Here is a 15,849-nt window from a genome sequence, read left to right as displayed (position 1 = left end):
CGATTCTCCCGCGTGATCAACGGATACTGTCGACTCTGCATCACAATCGGGGCATCATTTTGTCAGTTTTAGGGTTTGCTCCTACAGGTTGCATTTCCTCATTTTCATGTCCAATCAGGGTGTTTTTCATCTACATTGGCCTATCCCACCCTTGTCCCCCCTTTTCAAGTCATTTGCATGCAATTTTGAGTTAAAATTGGGTCATTTATGCATACTTGCGCCTGTATCTTGTAACTTGCGCTTGTGTCAGATGACCTGCGCTTGTGTCTTCCTACACAAGTGCAGAACACTTAACACAAGCGCAGAACTAGATGACACAAGCACAGAGGTCATCTTTTTCATCCCCCGTGGGCCCCGCAATGTCCCGCAAGCACTCAAAATTCATGAAATTCAACACATGGGTTTTCGAGATACATACCGCTGCTCCTGCGTCATCTGGTCGTCTGAATGTGCGTACACGTTCTCCAAGGTGATCCGCCACTGGAATGTTCGCCATCTATCTGCAAGTGTCCTTGTCCAGAGCAACAAATTCTCCTCTTTAGCTAGTGCAAATGAGCAATTTTCACCCTCTTGGTCTCATTTATAGCTTTTTGTCATTGCATAGATGGACGTGCATCCTCTCCATCTTATGTTGGTCGCGGTCTTGTGCACCTTACATTGCTTGTCCTTCATGCATCCGATCTCCGATTGTCAGTCCGTTCGATCCTATCATTTTTATCGATCAATTGGCCTCTTTTCCGCATGTTTCCGGCCAATTCCTCGAGGGGGCATGCATATGTCATTATTATTGTCTGGGGCATTTTCATATGTCATTGTTATTGTCTGGGGCATTTTCATTATTGTTCTTTGAAACAATGCTTAAAATCGCATTGTCTCAAAGAGGGGCAAAATGTAGACACCTAAAAATGGTCAACGCTTGCGAGGTCATACTTTAACATTTGCGCATTGCCTCATTTTAGGTTTTTGCATCGCATTAACATTTCTCCTATGATTCGCACTTGATCTTTATCATTTGCGAACATCGAGTCATTCTTCTACATTCTTCATTTGTCTCGCTTTCGAATTTGGTCTTGTCGACAACACTATCCAATCATGATTTTGATCGATTTTATCCTATCGCATCAATGTGCGTGCTAATTTGTTATCATTTTGGACATCGTCAATCCTAATTAGGGTTTTGTCCTCTTATCAATCTTATCATCAATCTTATCATTTTGGACATTGTCAATCCTAATTAGGGTTTTGTCCTCTTATCAATTTGTCATCAATCTTTATCATTATCAATCTTGTCATTTGCGATCGATTTGTCATTGATCGTGGTCATTTTCAATATTATCGTTTTGCAATCTATTTTGTCATCGATTCTTGTCCTCTTGTCAATCTTGTCATTTGGCGATCGATTTGTCTATCGATCATTGTCTGTCTTAATTATGTCAATTTGGATCAATTTGTCATTGTTCCTCGTCAATTGGCGCATTTTCTCAATCAAATCATTTATCACATTGGTCATTTATCAGTCCAAAATCAAATCAAATCGAGTCAATTATCTTTCAAGACCTATTTCGTCTTCCAAGGTTTCGTGATTTCATCATTTAACCTTGTGTGTCATTTTCTTCCTTTAGGATTAATAAATTACTTATTTATCCTAAGTCTTCTCATTACAATTAAATCTTCATTTAATTGGCTAATTATTCCTCTTTGTGAATTGATTAATAAATGAAAAATTATTAATTAATTCACTAATTCCTAATTTCTAATTTTCATCAATTTCCTAATTTCTAATTTCTTAATTCCTCTTTTTCTAAATTTTCTAATTTCTTAATTCTTAATTTCAATTTCCTCCTATTTCTCTCCTAAATTTATGGAAATGACATAGAAATTTGTCATAGAATTTGTCATAAATTGTCATAAATTCTTGACATAGAAATTTGTCATAGAATTTGTCATAAATTGTCATAAATTCTTGACATAGAAATTTGTCATGAATTGTCATAAGCCTTGCATAGCAATTTGTCATAGATATGTCATAATTTTGCTATTCTTGATTTGAATTTCCATTCGAATCACTATCATGCTAATTTGTTCATTTCTCCAATTTCTCTATAAATTGGATGATTTTCTTCAATCAATCCCTAGCCGCGAATTCTTATCAGACTATTGAACTTACGCTTCAAGTATTCTTGAATGTCAATCTTGCTTTCATAATTAGGTGTATGCACTTGAAGGTGAGATCCACAACAAACCTATTTGGAGAAGAAAGAAGAACAATGGAGCCGCATGGAAGAAGCATCCAAATCGTCATCTAGTTTGCATGAATCTTTGCTTTTGAATGCTTTGTTTCTATGTCTCTATTGAGTGTGCTTAGGATTAGATCATTGCAATGTGTGTTTGTGATTGAGCTAATAATGAATGATATGTCCTTTTATATATTGCTTTGATGATTCCTAATTCCGATGCTACATTAATTGGTATTCACATCTGCCAGGAAATATAAAGACTTGGTCAGAACTGGCGCAAAAGTTTATATCTCATTTCGCGTTCAACATCGACAGTGATGTGACTATGTCGGATTTATGCAATACCAAACAAAAGCAAGGTGAACCATTAGTGACCTTTTTGCAACGATGGCGAAGCTTGTATAGTCGTTCTTCTCTCGATATACCTGAAGAACAACAAGTGAATCTGTTTATCCAGATACTGGTCCCAGAAATGATGTATGAGCTAAAATTGAAAAGTCCTAGTACTATAGAAAAACTCATTAAGAAAGGAATGAGTATTGAAACAGCTCTTGTAGCTAAAGGAATTATCAAGCTCAATAAGGACAATGACAACACAAATTATTCAGGGGACAGAAATAGATTTTGGTATAAGAACAAGAACGTCACTAATGATGGTGTTGTTGATGCGAGAGCGGTGCATGCAAATCAACCCCCATTCACAATTAAGAAATTGAGTGTTCCTAACATGTCAACTATGGAACAAAATCAAGCACCAATGAGAAATGTTACTCAATAGTTGCAATATCAACAAAATGCTCAACAGCCGCAATATCAACAACATGCTCAACAACAGCATACTCAACAATATAATCAACAACAAGGCCAACAACAAAATCAACAACGCAAACCCTTCCGATCGCAGGATGGGCCTCCTCGACAGTTTACGCCATTGGGAGAGCCTATTGAATCAGTAATGAAGCAATTAATACAAGCGAAATTTATCAAGCTACCAGATATTAAAGCAGAACCAGCAGTAAAGCCGCATTGGTGGAATGATAATGCGTACTGTGAGTATCATCGGTCCAAAGGACATAAAACTGCTTCATGTTTTCAACTAAAACATATGATTCAAGATTTATTGGAGCAAGGAGTAATTGAGATAGATCCACCCCACCTGACCTCTAACACTGATCATACTATTTTCAAAACTCCTTTGCTTGATCATGACAAGGGTAAAGCATCTTCTTCCAACTCTGCTCAAATGGCCAATTATGCAAATACTGGTTATCACAATGTTATTAATTGTTTTCATGCGTCAAATGAGTATGTATCCACCTTGAGAATAAAAGGACAAGATCCTTCTTGTGCGGTCACCACTCGTCGATCCAAAATAGTCTTGAAAGGAGCTCCTGCAGCTCCTCCCAAACCAATTCCTGCCAGTCAGTATAATCTTTTGGATCACCTAGGAAAAACACCTGCACAAATATCCATTCTAGAGTTGTTGAAAATGTCTCCCATGCATCGTGCAGTCCTAGATAAAGCTTTGACTGAGTCCACTGTCCCAACAGATATTGATGTTGACCAATTTCAAGCGCGGATTGGACATTTAGCCATTTCCCAAAGTGTCGCATTTTCTGATAGTGATATCTCACCTGATAAGCTCCCTCATAACGACCCTTTGCACCTAGAAGTCTTTGTCCATAATTGCAAAATTCGGCGAGTCTTGATAGATGGCGGAGCGGGTCTTAATATCTGTACCTTAAGAGTGGTCATTGGCCTTGGATATACAGAAAATGACATTGATGCTTCCAAAAGGATAACAATTAAAGCATATGATGATGCTGAACGCCCATCCAAAGGGATAATTACATTGCCTATCAGAGTTGGTCCAGTGACGGAAAATACTTTCCTACAAGTCCTAGACCTTGATCTCCCTTATAATATGATTCTTGGCCGTCCATGGATCCATGCAATGAAAGCAATTCCATCCACCTATCATCAATGTCTAAAATATCCTTACAATGGAACTGAGATAACAATTCCAGGAGATCCTAATCCATTTCAGTTCTGTGCTACCTTAAGGGGTACTCCTCAGCAGCAAGTCCCAGTCAATAGAGAAGCCAAATCACATAGCTATGTGGATCCCAATCAATTGTTAGAGGCTGTCAAAGGAAAATTGAAGATACAAGACCAAGGATGTGGAGAATATTCAATGGATCAGACATTCCTCATCGAGAATTTGCCAATATCTCCAAAATCATATGGCAAACCGCATTTATTGCAAAAAGAACCTAAGGTCATTATTCAATATCAGCCTCCCACTACATTTGCAAGATGGGGAGAACTTGACAAAGAAACTGTAGATGATGATGTCATAGATTGGCTCTATAAGGATCCAACTGAAACCCCATCTGTCAAGTTGCCAGTGGAATTATATGGCAAAGGATTTACTATGCTACAGAAGAAAGGATATGATGGCTGTAGTGGCTTAGGCCTGAACAACAATGGAAGATTAGAACCTGTCATACCCATGAGGCGACCCCCAACTTTAGGGTTAGGTTTTGTACCGTTACGAATTGGATCCACATCTACCAAAATGCCCACGTGTCGAAAAGGGCGTGATTCTGACGATGAAATAACACCTGAGGATACCCGACCCGAGACTGATTCTAATGAATGGGAGTGGAGTTCTTTTTCTTCTAGCTCCTATGCCCTTGACAATATCTTCATTGACCCTGATAATTTGCCTATGGAAGACAAACATGAAATAACTCCTCTTCCTAAAACATGTCCTCATGCTTGGATAGAGTCATTTTGGGATCCAAGCTCCGAATTCGATACAAGCAGTTCGGATAGTGACACCACAGATGTTCACATTTTTACCATATCAGCCCTCTCTATCCTTACAACCGATGATGACATGCCCCTCATTTATCCCCAGCTTATCCAATATGACCAACAAGAACCGCTCACATTGGACTGTTTTCAAAATGACGAAGCAATTGCAGAATTCCTGGGACTACGGGAAGGCATACCACAAGGCGATCATAAGGCAGGATTTGTTATTGACCTGGATTCAACAGCATATTTTGGGGAGTCAACTCCCTCTTCCAGTCATGAAAAAGAAAAAGAAAAAGAAAAAAATCAAAAGAATAGATCTTTGAGTGAAAACCGTAAGGCGCTCTCTGATCATACAAAAGTAAAAATAAAAGATGTACCTGCGGGTGAAAACCTTTCTTAGTCGCCCAAAGGTGGAAGAGTGGACGTACCCCTATCAATTCAGAACAAATCAACATTGCTGGTGGAGATGACCGAGGAAATCAATCTGGGAACACCTAATAACCCTAAGGTCATTCACTTTGCTGCCTCCCTGTCAAAACAAGAGAAAATAGATTTTGTCAATTTCTTTCTAGAGAAGAAGATCAGCTTTGCATGGTCCTATGCAGATATGCCTGGCCTCGATCCAGAGTTAGTCCTTCATCATTTGCCATTGAAAGCAGATGCTAAGCCTGTTAAACAAAAGCTTCGAAAGATGCATCCTCAGGTGGCTCTTTTGGTCAAAGTGGAATTAAAAAAATTACTAGATGTGGGCTTCATCAGACCCATTGATTATGCAGACTAGATTTCAAATCTAGTACCAGTTAGCAAAGTAACTGGGGGCATCAGAATCTGCACAGATTTTCGGGACCTCAATAAAGCATGCCCTAAGGATGATTTTCCATTGCCAAACATAGACATCATAGTGGACATGACGGCTGGATATGAGATGCTTTCACTAATGGATGGTTTCTCCGGCTACAACCAAATCCGTATTGCACCTGAAGATCAACATAAGACCGCATTCACATGTGCTTGGGGCACTTATTGCTGGAATGTGATGCCCTTCGGTCTCAAAAATGCAGGTGCAACATATCAAAGAGCAATGACGACAATTTTTCATGATTTCATGCACACTTTGATGGAGGATTATGTTGATGACTTGTTATGTAAATCTGTCACCAGAGATAGTCATCTAGCCATCCTGGGCCCAATCTTTGATAGAATGGAGACCTACAAACTCAGGCTCAATCCAAAAAAGTGTGTCTTTGGTGTTACAGCTGGCAAATTACTCGAATACATTGTTTCTCACCGAGGCATTGAGGTCGACCCCACCAAGGTCAAAGCAATAATGGATATGCCTCCACCTTCAAACCTCCAGCAATTAAGAAGTCTGCAAGGAAAGCTCCAGTCAATTCGTCGCTTCATAGCTCAGTTGGCTGACAAATGTCATCCATTCCAACATCTACTGCACAAAGGTGTCGCTTTTAAATGGACTGAGCAATGTCAATCAGCCTTTCAAGCTCTCAAAGACTATTTGCTGTCACCGCCTATTCTAATGCCTCCAATAGAAGGAAAACCCTTTTTATTATATATCTCTGCAACTGAAATAGCATTAGGAGTTCTCTTGGCTCAACAAGATGAGAATGGCAAAGAAAGAGCTATTTATTATATCAGCCGGACACTGGTTGGTTATGAATTAAATTATTCAACTATTGAGAGGGCATGCTTAGCAGTGGTATTTGCAACACAAAAGCTCCGACATTATATGCTAAGCCACCAAACATTGTTGGTTGCAAAAATTGATCCCTTAAAATATTTGCTTAGCCGAGCAGCTTTGACAGGTCGCCTAGCAAAGTGGGTCATGATCCTCAGTGAATTTGATATTGAGTATATGGAGCGAAAGGCGATAAAGGGACAAATCATAGCAGATCAACTTGCAGACGCTTCTATTTCTGACGATCATCCCATGTTGACCGATTTTCCAGATGAATCAGTCTTTGCTCTCACATCCTCTAATGAATGGAAGTTATACTTTGATGGATCCCATACCAAGTTCAGGTCCGGAGCTGGTATTCTGTTTGTCACCCCTCAAGGTGACGCTATTCCAAAGTCCTACAGAATAACTTTCCATTGTACCAATAACATTGCAGAGTATGAAGCACTGGTCACAGGACTCCGAGTAGCAGTCCACTGGAACATCAAGCATTTGCAAGTCTATGGAGATTCTCAATTAGTCATCCGACAAGTGAATGATGACTATGAAACAAAAGATGAAAAGCTTATTCCTTATAAGCACATGGTAGATTTCTTCAAGACAAAATTCACAGCTATCCATTTCAGTCAAGTGCCAAGAATGCAAAACAAGTCGGCAGATGCAATGGCTACGATTGCTTCCATGTTGAATATGCCTCATAATATGGACAAGTGTGAATTCTTGGTTGAACAATTGATGGTCCCCTCTTTTGACATTTCGACAGCTGATGTGATGTGTGTTCTTGTTGGTCCCAACTCCCCGTGGTACAATGACATATATCAGTATTTGAAATCCCAAACCTTACCACCTAACTTTTTCGCTAACCAACGCCGAGCCTTTATTCGACAGGCAGCCAAATATGTCATCATCGCTGACACCCTTTACCGCCGTTCCTTTGACCATACCCTCCTCAAGTGTTTGGATTCTGACGAAGCACAAACGGCTTTACACGAGGTTCATGATGGTATATGTGGGGGCCATTTCAATGGTCTAAGCTTAGCCAAAAAGTTGATTCGTGCTGGGTATTATTGGCCCACTCTGGAAAAAGATGTTCATGATTTTGTTAAAAAGTGCTACAAATGCCAGATCCATGGAAATTATATTCATGCACCAGCCCAAGAGCTTCATTCTATTATATCTCCATGGCCCTTTTCTCAGTGGGGATTGGATCTTATCGGCAAGATTCACCCAACATCTGCAAATGGACACAAGTTCATTATTACAGCTACAGAATATTTTACCAAATGGATCGAGGCTATCCCCATGACTTATATCACTGGTGTCCAAATTTCAAAATTCTTGTTGAACTATATCATATGCAGATATGGGATTCCCCTTGCCATAGTCACAGATAATGGTCGACCTTTTAAGAATAAAGATGTTAAAGAACTGTGTGACAAGTTTCATATTCAACACCGTTTTTCTAGTCCATACTATCCATAGGGGAATGGTCAAGCTGAAGCATCAAATAAGACCATTATCAAGATCCTGAAGAAGGTTGTCAATGATGCTGGTCGAGATTGGCATGTACAGTTAAATCCAGCACTATGGGCCTATCGCACTTCTATCCGCACACCTACTGGCGCAACACCTTATTCCTTGGTGTATGGTGCGGAAGCCATTTTACCTTTGGAAGTCGAGATTCCTTCCTTGAGGGTTTCCTTGCAACACTTGATTGATGATGAGACACACAGAGTCTCTCGGCTGCATCAGCTTGAAATGTTAGATGAAAAGCGTCAAACAACTTTGACACATTTGCAAGCATATCAAAACCGTCTCCGTCGCTCTTATAATAAGAAAGTCAAAGGGCGACACTTCGAAGTGGGAGACCTGGTTTTAAAGGCAAATCCCAAGAATGCACAATCTACTGACATCATCAAGGGCAAGTTTGAACCTAATTGGGTTGGTCCTTTCATAGTAACTGCAGCATATGGCTCGGGGGCATATCAGCTTGCTACCCCGGAAGGTGAACCTCTGTCCGATCCTATCAACAGCATGCATCTTCGCAAGTACTGGGCATAATTCTCTATCGGTACTTATTCAAATATGATCCTAAAAAAATACAAAAAAATGAAAAAATACAAAAAAAAAAAGAAAAAAAAAAAGACAAAGCAAAAGAGAAAAAGCAAAAAAAAGTACAGAGCACAAAAAAAAATGATCACTCTCTAGTGAAAACCTGGCAAACAGGCGCTTTGGGCAAGTACCATGGTGAAAACCTGGCAATCAGGCGCCATGAGTAATGAGATTATTGCTTCGTCATCTATCATGACTTCTAGCAATGTTCTTTCTCGGCTGGTTTATCATGCTTATCTTCGTCTCGACCAAATGTTCTATTCCAAGCCTGTTATTGGTCAACATCACTGTCTTGCCTACTCCAGTTTCTTGCACATATGTTTTGGTCCCAGTCTATGTGTCTTTCAAGTGCGCATTGGGTGCCTTCCCCTCGTCATGATCAATCACTGGAGCGTTTAAATCCAACAATGTCCTTAAAAAAGTCTTAAAAATCGAAAAATGTCCTGAAAAAATTCAAAAAAAAATTGAAAAATGTCCTGAACAAATCATAAAAATTGAAAAATGTCCTGAAAAAAATTCAAACAAAAAAATTGAAAAATGTCCTGAAATAATTCTAAAAATCAAATAATGTCTTGAAAAAATCCCTAAAAATCAAATAAAGTCTTGAAAGAAAACGAACAAAAACAATTGTAAAATCTCGAAAAGCAAAACAAAACATAAATAACCCCCCTGTGCATAAGACAGATCACCGAGCATACATCCAACGACAATCAATTCAACACTGCGCTTTAATGAAATCATGCTTAACCAGATGAACTTTTTAAATTAAAACCAAACATTCAACCTGATCACAATTGTCATCTCAATCGAATATCAGCCTCAAAATCATTTGTCCTTGTCTCTACTATCATGGGTCTTATACAGGGTGTGGTATACTCGAAACCAGACTGTGTTGGCTACATTTCTCACTCTACATGCTTTACTTTGTTGGCTACCCATACATTTCTTAAGGTGTTTGGCCTCATAGACTTATTAAAAATGTTCATTCATTCAATGCACATAAGAATACACTTCTCTAACCAAAAAAACAAAAGAAAACAAAAGAAAACAAAAGAAAACACCACCTTTTTTAATGGAGGTACTTTTTTTTGGGTAATAAATTTAATATATCAGCAGAAAATTAGGTGTTAAAACTACTCGACAAAACATAAATTTTGTGGCCTTCCCTTTGTTAGTCTTGCGGACTGCTCGGAGTCTTCCCAATTAATTCACAGAGCCCGAGCTCATCACAGCTCATCACAGACCTCACAACTATATATTTATCACATAGTTTAGGGGAAGTAGCAAATCAGAGGGCGGCGGCGGTGAATTAAAGCAGGGGATCGAGCACGGGACCTCCGGGGAACAAATCAATCATGTCTTGGTCAATTTTATCTCTGAGGTACGCAGACAGCCTCCTCATACTTTCAATCTCCATCATCTCTGCCTTCGTATGTGAAGGCATATCATGGATTCTCATTTACAGAACTTCCTCCTATAAATCTCTGCGCTCTACTATCGATAAAACCGCAAAAAAGCTCGAAACAATGAAGACCACAAACAACAGTAGCAACGCGCTCTCTGTCAAGAAGTCCAAGTCGAAGAAGAAGGACAGATTTGAGAACAGCTTAAAGGAATCCAGTAGAGATCTTTCTTTCTCCAAGTTTAAGTCTGGAGGAGTTGTGGCCGTTGTGCTTGTGATTGTTTTTGGGCTGCTGAGCTCCTTGTTTGAAGGGAAGGCTGTTGCGAAACTGCCCTTTTCGCCCATACCTCTCGTGCAGAGGATGAGTCACAGGGGCCTCGGTGGGGACGATGTTACCGATTGTTCCATGGTCTTTTTCTACTTTTTGTGCTCGATGAGTATACGATCGAATTTGCAGAAGTTTTTGGGGTTTGCTCCGCCCAGAGGCGCTGTCAATGCCGGTGGGTTTATTCCCATGCCTGATACCAAGACCAGCTGAAGATGAAAAAGAAGAGGAGGAATCAATTGATCGGGGCGCTGGATCCGAATTATGGTTTTTGGGTATGTGACCGAAAAAATTGATGTGGTCTTTGGGGTCGAATAAATTTTTTTGAATTGTCAAACCCTGGAAAAAATTGACATGGATTTGGATTTGAATTAGGGTTTTTCAGAATATGACCCCATGAAAATATTTGATAGGGCTAGGAATTGAAACCGTGATAAAAATTGATGGGCTCTCTCAATTTGGATTAGGATTTTTTTTTTTTTTTTTAAATTCGCTCATGGATGTTTATTTGATCACTTTGACATCTTTGGTTTTTATTTCGTAGGTAGAACTCTAAGTTTGGTCGCTTTAATTTTGAATCATGGTTCACTTCTGACGTTCGAGAAAATTAATGTAAATTTTGATTGATAAGATCTTAGAATTTGTATTAAGGTTTTGTGTTTTGGTTGTGTGAAAAATTAATGGATTTGTATTTGATTGCGTTGATATATCCTAGAATTTTTTTGTTTTAGGTTTTTGGGTGTTTGGAATTTTAAAAGATGTGATATATGGGTCACTTTAATAGATGTTAAGGGATTTTTTTGTTTTGTTTTTGGCAATGTGGAATCCTGAAAAATGTTAATTGGGTCAGCTTTATTTGAATCAGGGTTCAACTATGACTTGAGAAAGTTGAAAACTAAATTCTTATTGATGAGGGCTCTGAATTTGGCCTAATATTCTTCATTTTTTTTTCCAATTTTTTTGTGTGAGAAATTCTTATTGATAGGCATTGGACCACTTTAATTGAATTTGGATTTCTTTTAAGTTCTGTTATAAATTAGTGAAGGGGTTGAGATAAAGTTGGTTGTGACAGCATTAAAGTGGTTTAAGGAATCACCTGATTAATGGAAACATGTCCTGTTTAGCCTTGGGTTTTTTCGCTGGACGTACTTAACAATGCGGATTTTTAGTTTATGTTATAGTTGAAAAACTCAGACTCGGCAAATTTATCGTGACACTAAAAAATACTGAAATTTGTAAAAATATTCTTCAAAAATATGCATATTACTAAAAGTTGGTTGTGAGGGTTTTAAAAACTGACTTGATGGAGACATCCTGTTTAGCCAGGGTTTCTTTTCTAGATGTACTTACCAATGCATATTTTGAGTTTATGTCATGGTTGAAAACTCAGATTCAGCAATAACTCAGGTGACCCGTAACTTATTAAAAACTCAGGATTAATTTGGGGAAAAACTCTGCGACAACTTGCCAAATTTATTCAAGACATGTTTATTACTAAATGATAATAAGAAACAAGTTTAAAACATACTCGCGATTAAAAAGTAAAACACACAGAATTTCAAGTTTATACATAATTGATAATTACATCTCCATAATAAAATAAGGTGCAGACAAATAGTTTTGATAACAGGATACATAATATAATTGAAAGTATCAAGGCATGATGCAAAGCAACCATGATACACAAACAGCATAAATTCATGACAATGCTTAATGACAACCAGCAGCTAAAAACACCATTTTCCTGCAATTTCGTGACACAAACCTGTTGAACAGATCTCACAGGAGCTCTAAACACATAAATTCAGTGAACAGACCTCGTGTTGTTGAAGAGGAGAAGACCTGTGAAAAAGTAAAAAATTGTTCATGAAATGAACCCGGAAAAAGAAAAAGAATCCAAAGGTACACAGAGATGCATTCCCTCCCTTTTTGCAGGTATACCTGTACTAGGGACATTCCAGGGATGCCTTGGAAATGTCTACCTGCTATCTCGTGGTTATTTTTCCCTGTACTAGGGACATTCCAGGGATGCCTTGGAAATGTCTACCTGCTATCCCCTACCCTTTGACTCCACAAGGAAACAAGCTGGAAACATAAAAGTGAAAAATTTGTCTCCTGGTTATTTTTCCCCGTTTCTCAAACTTCTGTAGAAGATTTTGCTTTTAAATTCATTTACTGTTTGAATTTGCAGAAAAGAGGCTTAAAAAGGAGGATATTTTTAATTAAAATCTTAGTAGCCCCTTCGATGCAAACGTTTTTATGTCTATGAGGGAAATGAGGGCTTCCGCAGATTGAAACAAGTAATTGTTACATAGGTATCAAGCAGGACGAAAGAAATAATATACAATAGAGATGGTACTCTAGGGTCTAGACTTAATTGCAACTTGTGACTCAAAGCATTGTAGATCTGGACACCAAAAGTTTAGGATAATGATTTTGGCATTAGAGATCTGAATCTGCAACATGAACGATGATATGTTGGCTAAAAACTAAAAACTGAACACTGGCACTAGATTTTGCAGGAAGAACTTGTCTCCTGGAACATAGAGGCCAAAAAGCTTTGTAGATTTCTGGCTCTTTCAGTGTAATGTCCCCTACCGGAAGGCTACCCGTTTCCCAATAATTATTAATCATTATTATGTCTTAAATTAAGTTATTGAGATTAAAAATATATATAATGCAATAAATAACTAATTAAAATTAGGGTTCGCTGTCACTTCTTTCCCAACCCTATGGAAGATGGTGGAATTACTGTGCTAGGGTGCTTGGAAACAATCTACGAGTGGGCTCCCTCAAGGTTTCTTAGGAACATATGTTCATGCCTGTTAAAATTAGAATCAGAAAGCTACAAACTCAGACAATAAAAACTAAGAAAGCTTAAGAGAACAAGAAACACCACAAATTATCCTGGGAAAACCCTCCACCTGAGGGTGAAAAACCCAGCCACACAAAAAATAGATTTTATTGAATGCTCAAAATAAGTACATAGCTCTCACACTTAGTTTCTTAGGAATATATGGGCTCCCTCAAGGTTAGGAACATATGTTCATACCTGTTAAAATTAGAATCGGAAAGCTACAAACTCAGACAATAAAAACTAAGAAAGCTTCAGAGAACAAGAAACACCACACCTGAGGGTGAAAAACCCAGCCACACCAAAAATAGATTTTATTGAATGCCCAAAATAAGTACATAGCTCTCACACTTAGTAAACAATCATTTAACAATGATTGATAATGCTCAAATAGAAGGCAACCATCAGAAAACTGCTTACAAAATAAGATAGAAGAAGATGTTAATTGAACAAATCTCCATACACCAATGAGCACAACTGAACATGGATAATTATCTCGAAAGACTAAAGAAGATGCAAGATCACAGCACCCAAGTTCTGAGTCTTTTATCAGAGATCATCAAAACAGAATGTCAACGACCTTCTTTATGACCCTCGGCATATCAATAAATAGCTCACCACAAGACCCGATAAGGCTCACGAAGAAGACGGAAGGCCAAGCATTAAGGAAGATGCCGGTTACACACTGACATACACCACGAGCCGTTGAACTCCAGCGGAAGAAAAGAAATGTTATACCAGCTAATACAAGGTCGGTGACAGCATTCAAAGACTTCGATACATGAAATATGATCAGTGACAGATGTAATATGAAACCAAAAAATTTTCCAGCTATTGATGAAGCAAACCGAATACAAATGAGAGCTCGAGAATTTTATAAATACGGCAAGCATGATATCTACTGAAGTTACAATCTTTAACACTCCCTCTTAACAAAGGAGATATCATTTACAAATATTCAAGTCATGGAGTCTTTCAACATGACAAACAAAATATGAAAACAACAAAATTTTATCATGGATTCTCTCAACATGATAGGCATCATGGATTCACTCGACATGATGTTCATCATGGCTACTCCCATGGATGAAATAACACAAGCTCTCATCACGGAGTCACTCAACGTGATGTTGTCATGGAGTCTCTCAACATGAAATCCACTATGGCTACCCCCATAAGTGGAAAGAGCCTCAAGGGCTTTCACCTCTAAGTTCTCCATCATAGAGAAAAATGCATTACAAGGGATTTCACCTCATACTTCTCTCTCACAGAGAAGAACTCATTAACAACATATAAAAATTCGTTGAAGCTAAGATTCTCTCTCAGCAAGAGAATCATTGTCTACAATACCAAGGTTATCTCGAAAATAACAAAATTTTATTCTAGGAAGTGGCTTGGTAAGAATGTCTGCTGTTTGCTCTTCTGTGCAAATGTATTTGAGTTCCACTGCTTTACTTTGAACCATATCTCTCAAGTAATGATATTTTATTTCCACATGCTTGGTTCTATCATGAAAAACAGGATTAGTCGAAAGCTTCACACAACTTTGATTATCACAATGAATTACTGTAGGTTTCAAAGGCTGTCCAAACAATCCTGCAAGAAATTTACAAAGCCACACTGCCTATTTAGCTGCTGTAGCAGCTGCAACATATTCAGCTTCAGCTGTACTTTGAGCCACACATGATTGCTTCCTGCTGCACCAAGAAATCATAGCTGAACCTAGGCTAAAACAACAACCAGAAGTGCTCTTCCTATCAGATGCACACCTTGCTTAGTCTGAATCAGAAAAACCTTGCAATTTTAGACCTTCACAAGAAATATATTTCAAACCATATCCCACTCTACCACAGACATATCTCAATATATGTTTAGCTGCAACAAAATGAAACTGTCTAGGCTCACTCATAAACTGACTGAGAGTGTTAACAACATAACATATGTTAGGCCTTGTATTGACTAAATACATCAAAGATCCAATCAATTGCCTATACATAGTAGGATCAACTAAATTTGAACTAGTTGCAACTTCATGTAACTTTTTCAGATTTGCTTCCATGTGAGTTGCCACAGACTTGCCATCTAACATACCAAATCTTTTCAAAATATCAATGGCATATTTCCCTTGACTCAAAATGACTTCATTTGGTTTTTGCCACACTTCTAAACTAAGAAAATAATGCATCAAACCAAGATCGTTCATCTTGAATTCAAAAGTTAACTCTTTCTTACATCTAGCAATGAGATCATCCTTTCCAGTAAGAAATAAATCATCAACATATAGAACTAAAATTAAGGCTTTATCATCAATTACCTTGAAATAGATATTTGAATTTGCATCATATTTGAGAAAACCCAATCTCAACAAATACCGATCAGTTCTTTCATACCAAGCACGTGGAG

At 38.2% G+C, this 15,849-nt stretch overlaps 1 protein-coding gene across 1 annotated transcript; it reads left to right on the top strand.

Moving 5' to 3' along the window:
- The first annotated feature begins 10,006 nt into the window (after window positions 1-10,006).
- LOC131051282 (uncharacterized) lies at window positions 10,007-11,071 on the top strand. The gene has a single exon (XM_057985727.2). The coding sequence runs from the start codon at window positions 10,221-10,223 to the stop codon at window positions 10,803-10,805; it is 585 nt and encodes a 194-aa protein (XP_057841710.2). The 5' UTR covers window positions 10,007-10,220; the 3' UTR covers window positions 10,806-11,071.
- Window positions 11,072-15,849: the final 4,778 nt, after the last annotated feature.

The sequence above is a fragment of the Cryptomeria japonica genome, chromosome 9 (genome assembly GCF_030272615.1).
Source record: "Cryptomeria japonica chromosome 9, Sugi_1.0, whole genome shotgun sequence".
Taxonomy (NCBI): domain Eukaryota; kingdom Viridiplantae; phylum Streptophyta; class Pinopsida; order Cupressales; family Cupressaceae; genus Cryptomeria; species Cryptomeria japonica.
This window is presented reverse-complemented; position numbering and strand designations above follow the sequence as displayed.

Bases quoted from the DNA above. Each gene is read 5' to 3' on its own strand.
- LOC131051282 (XM_057985727.2), top strand. From the start codon at position 10,221: ATGTCTTGGTCAATTTTATCTCTGAGGTACGCAGACAGCCTCCTCATA.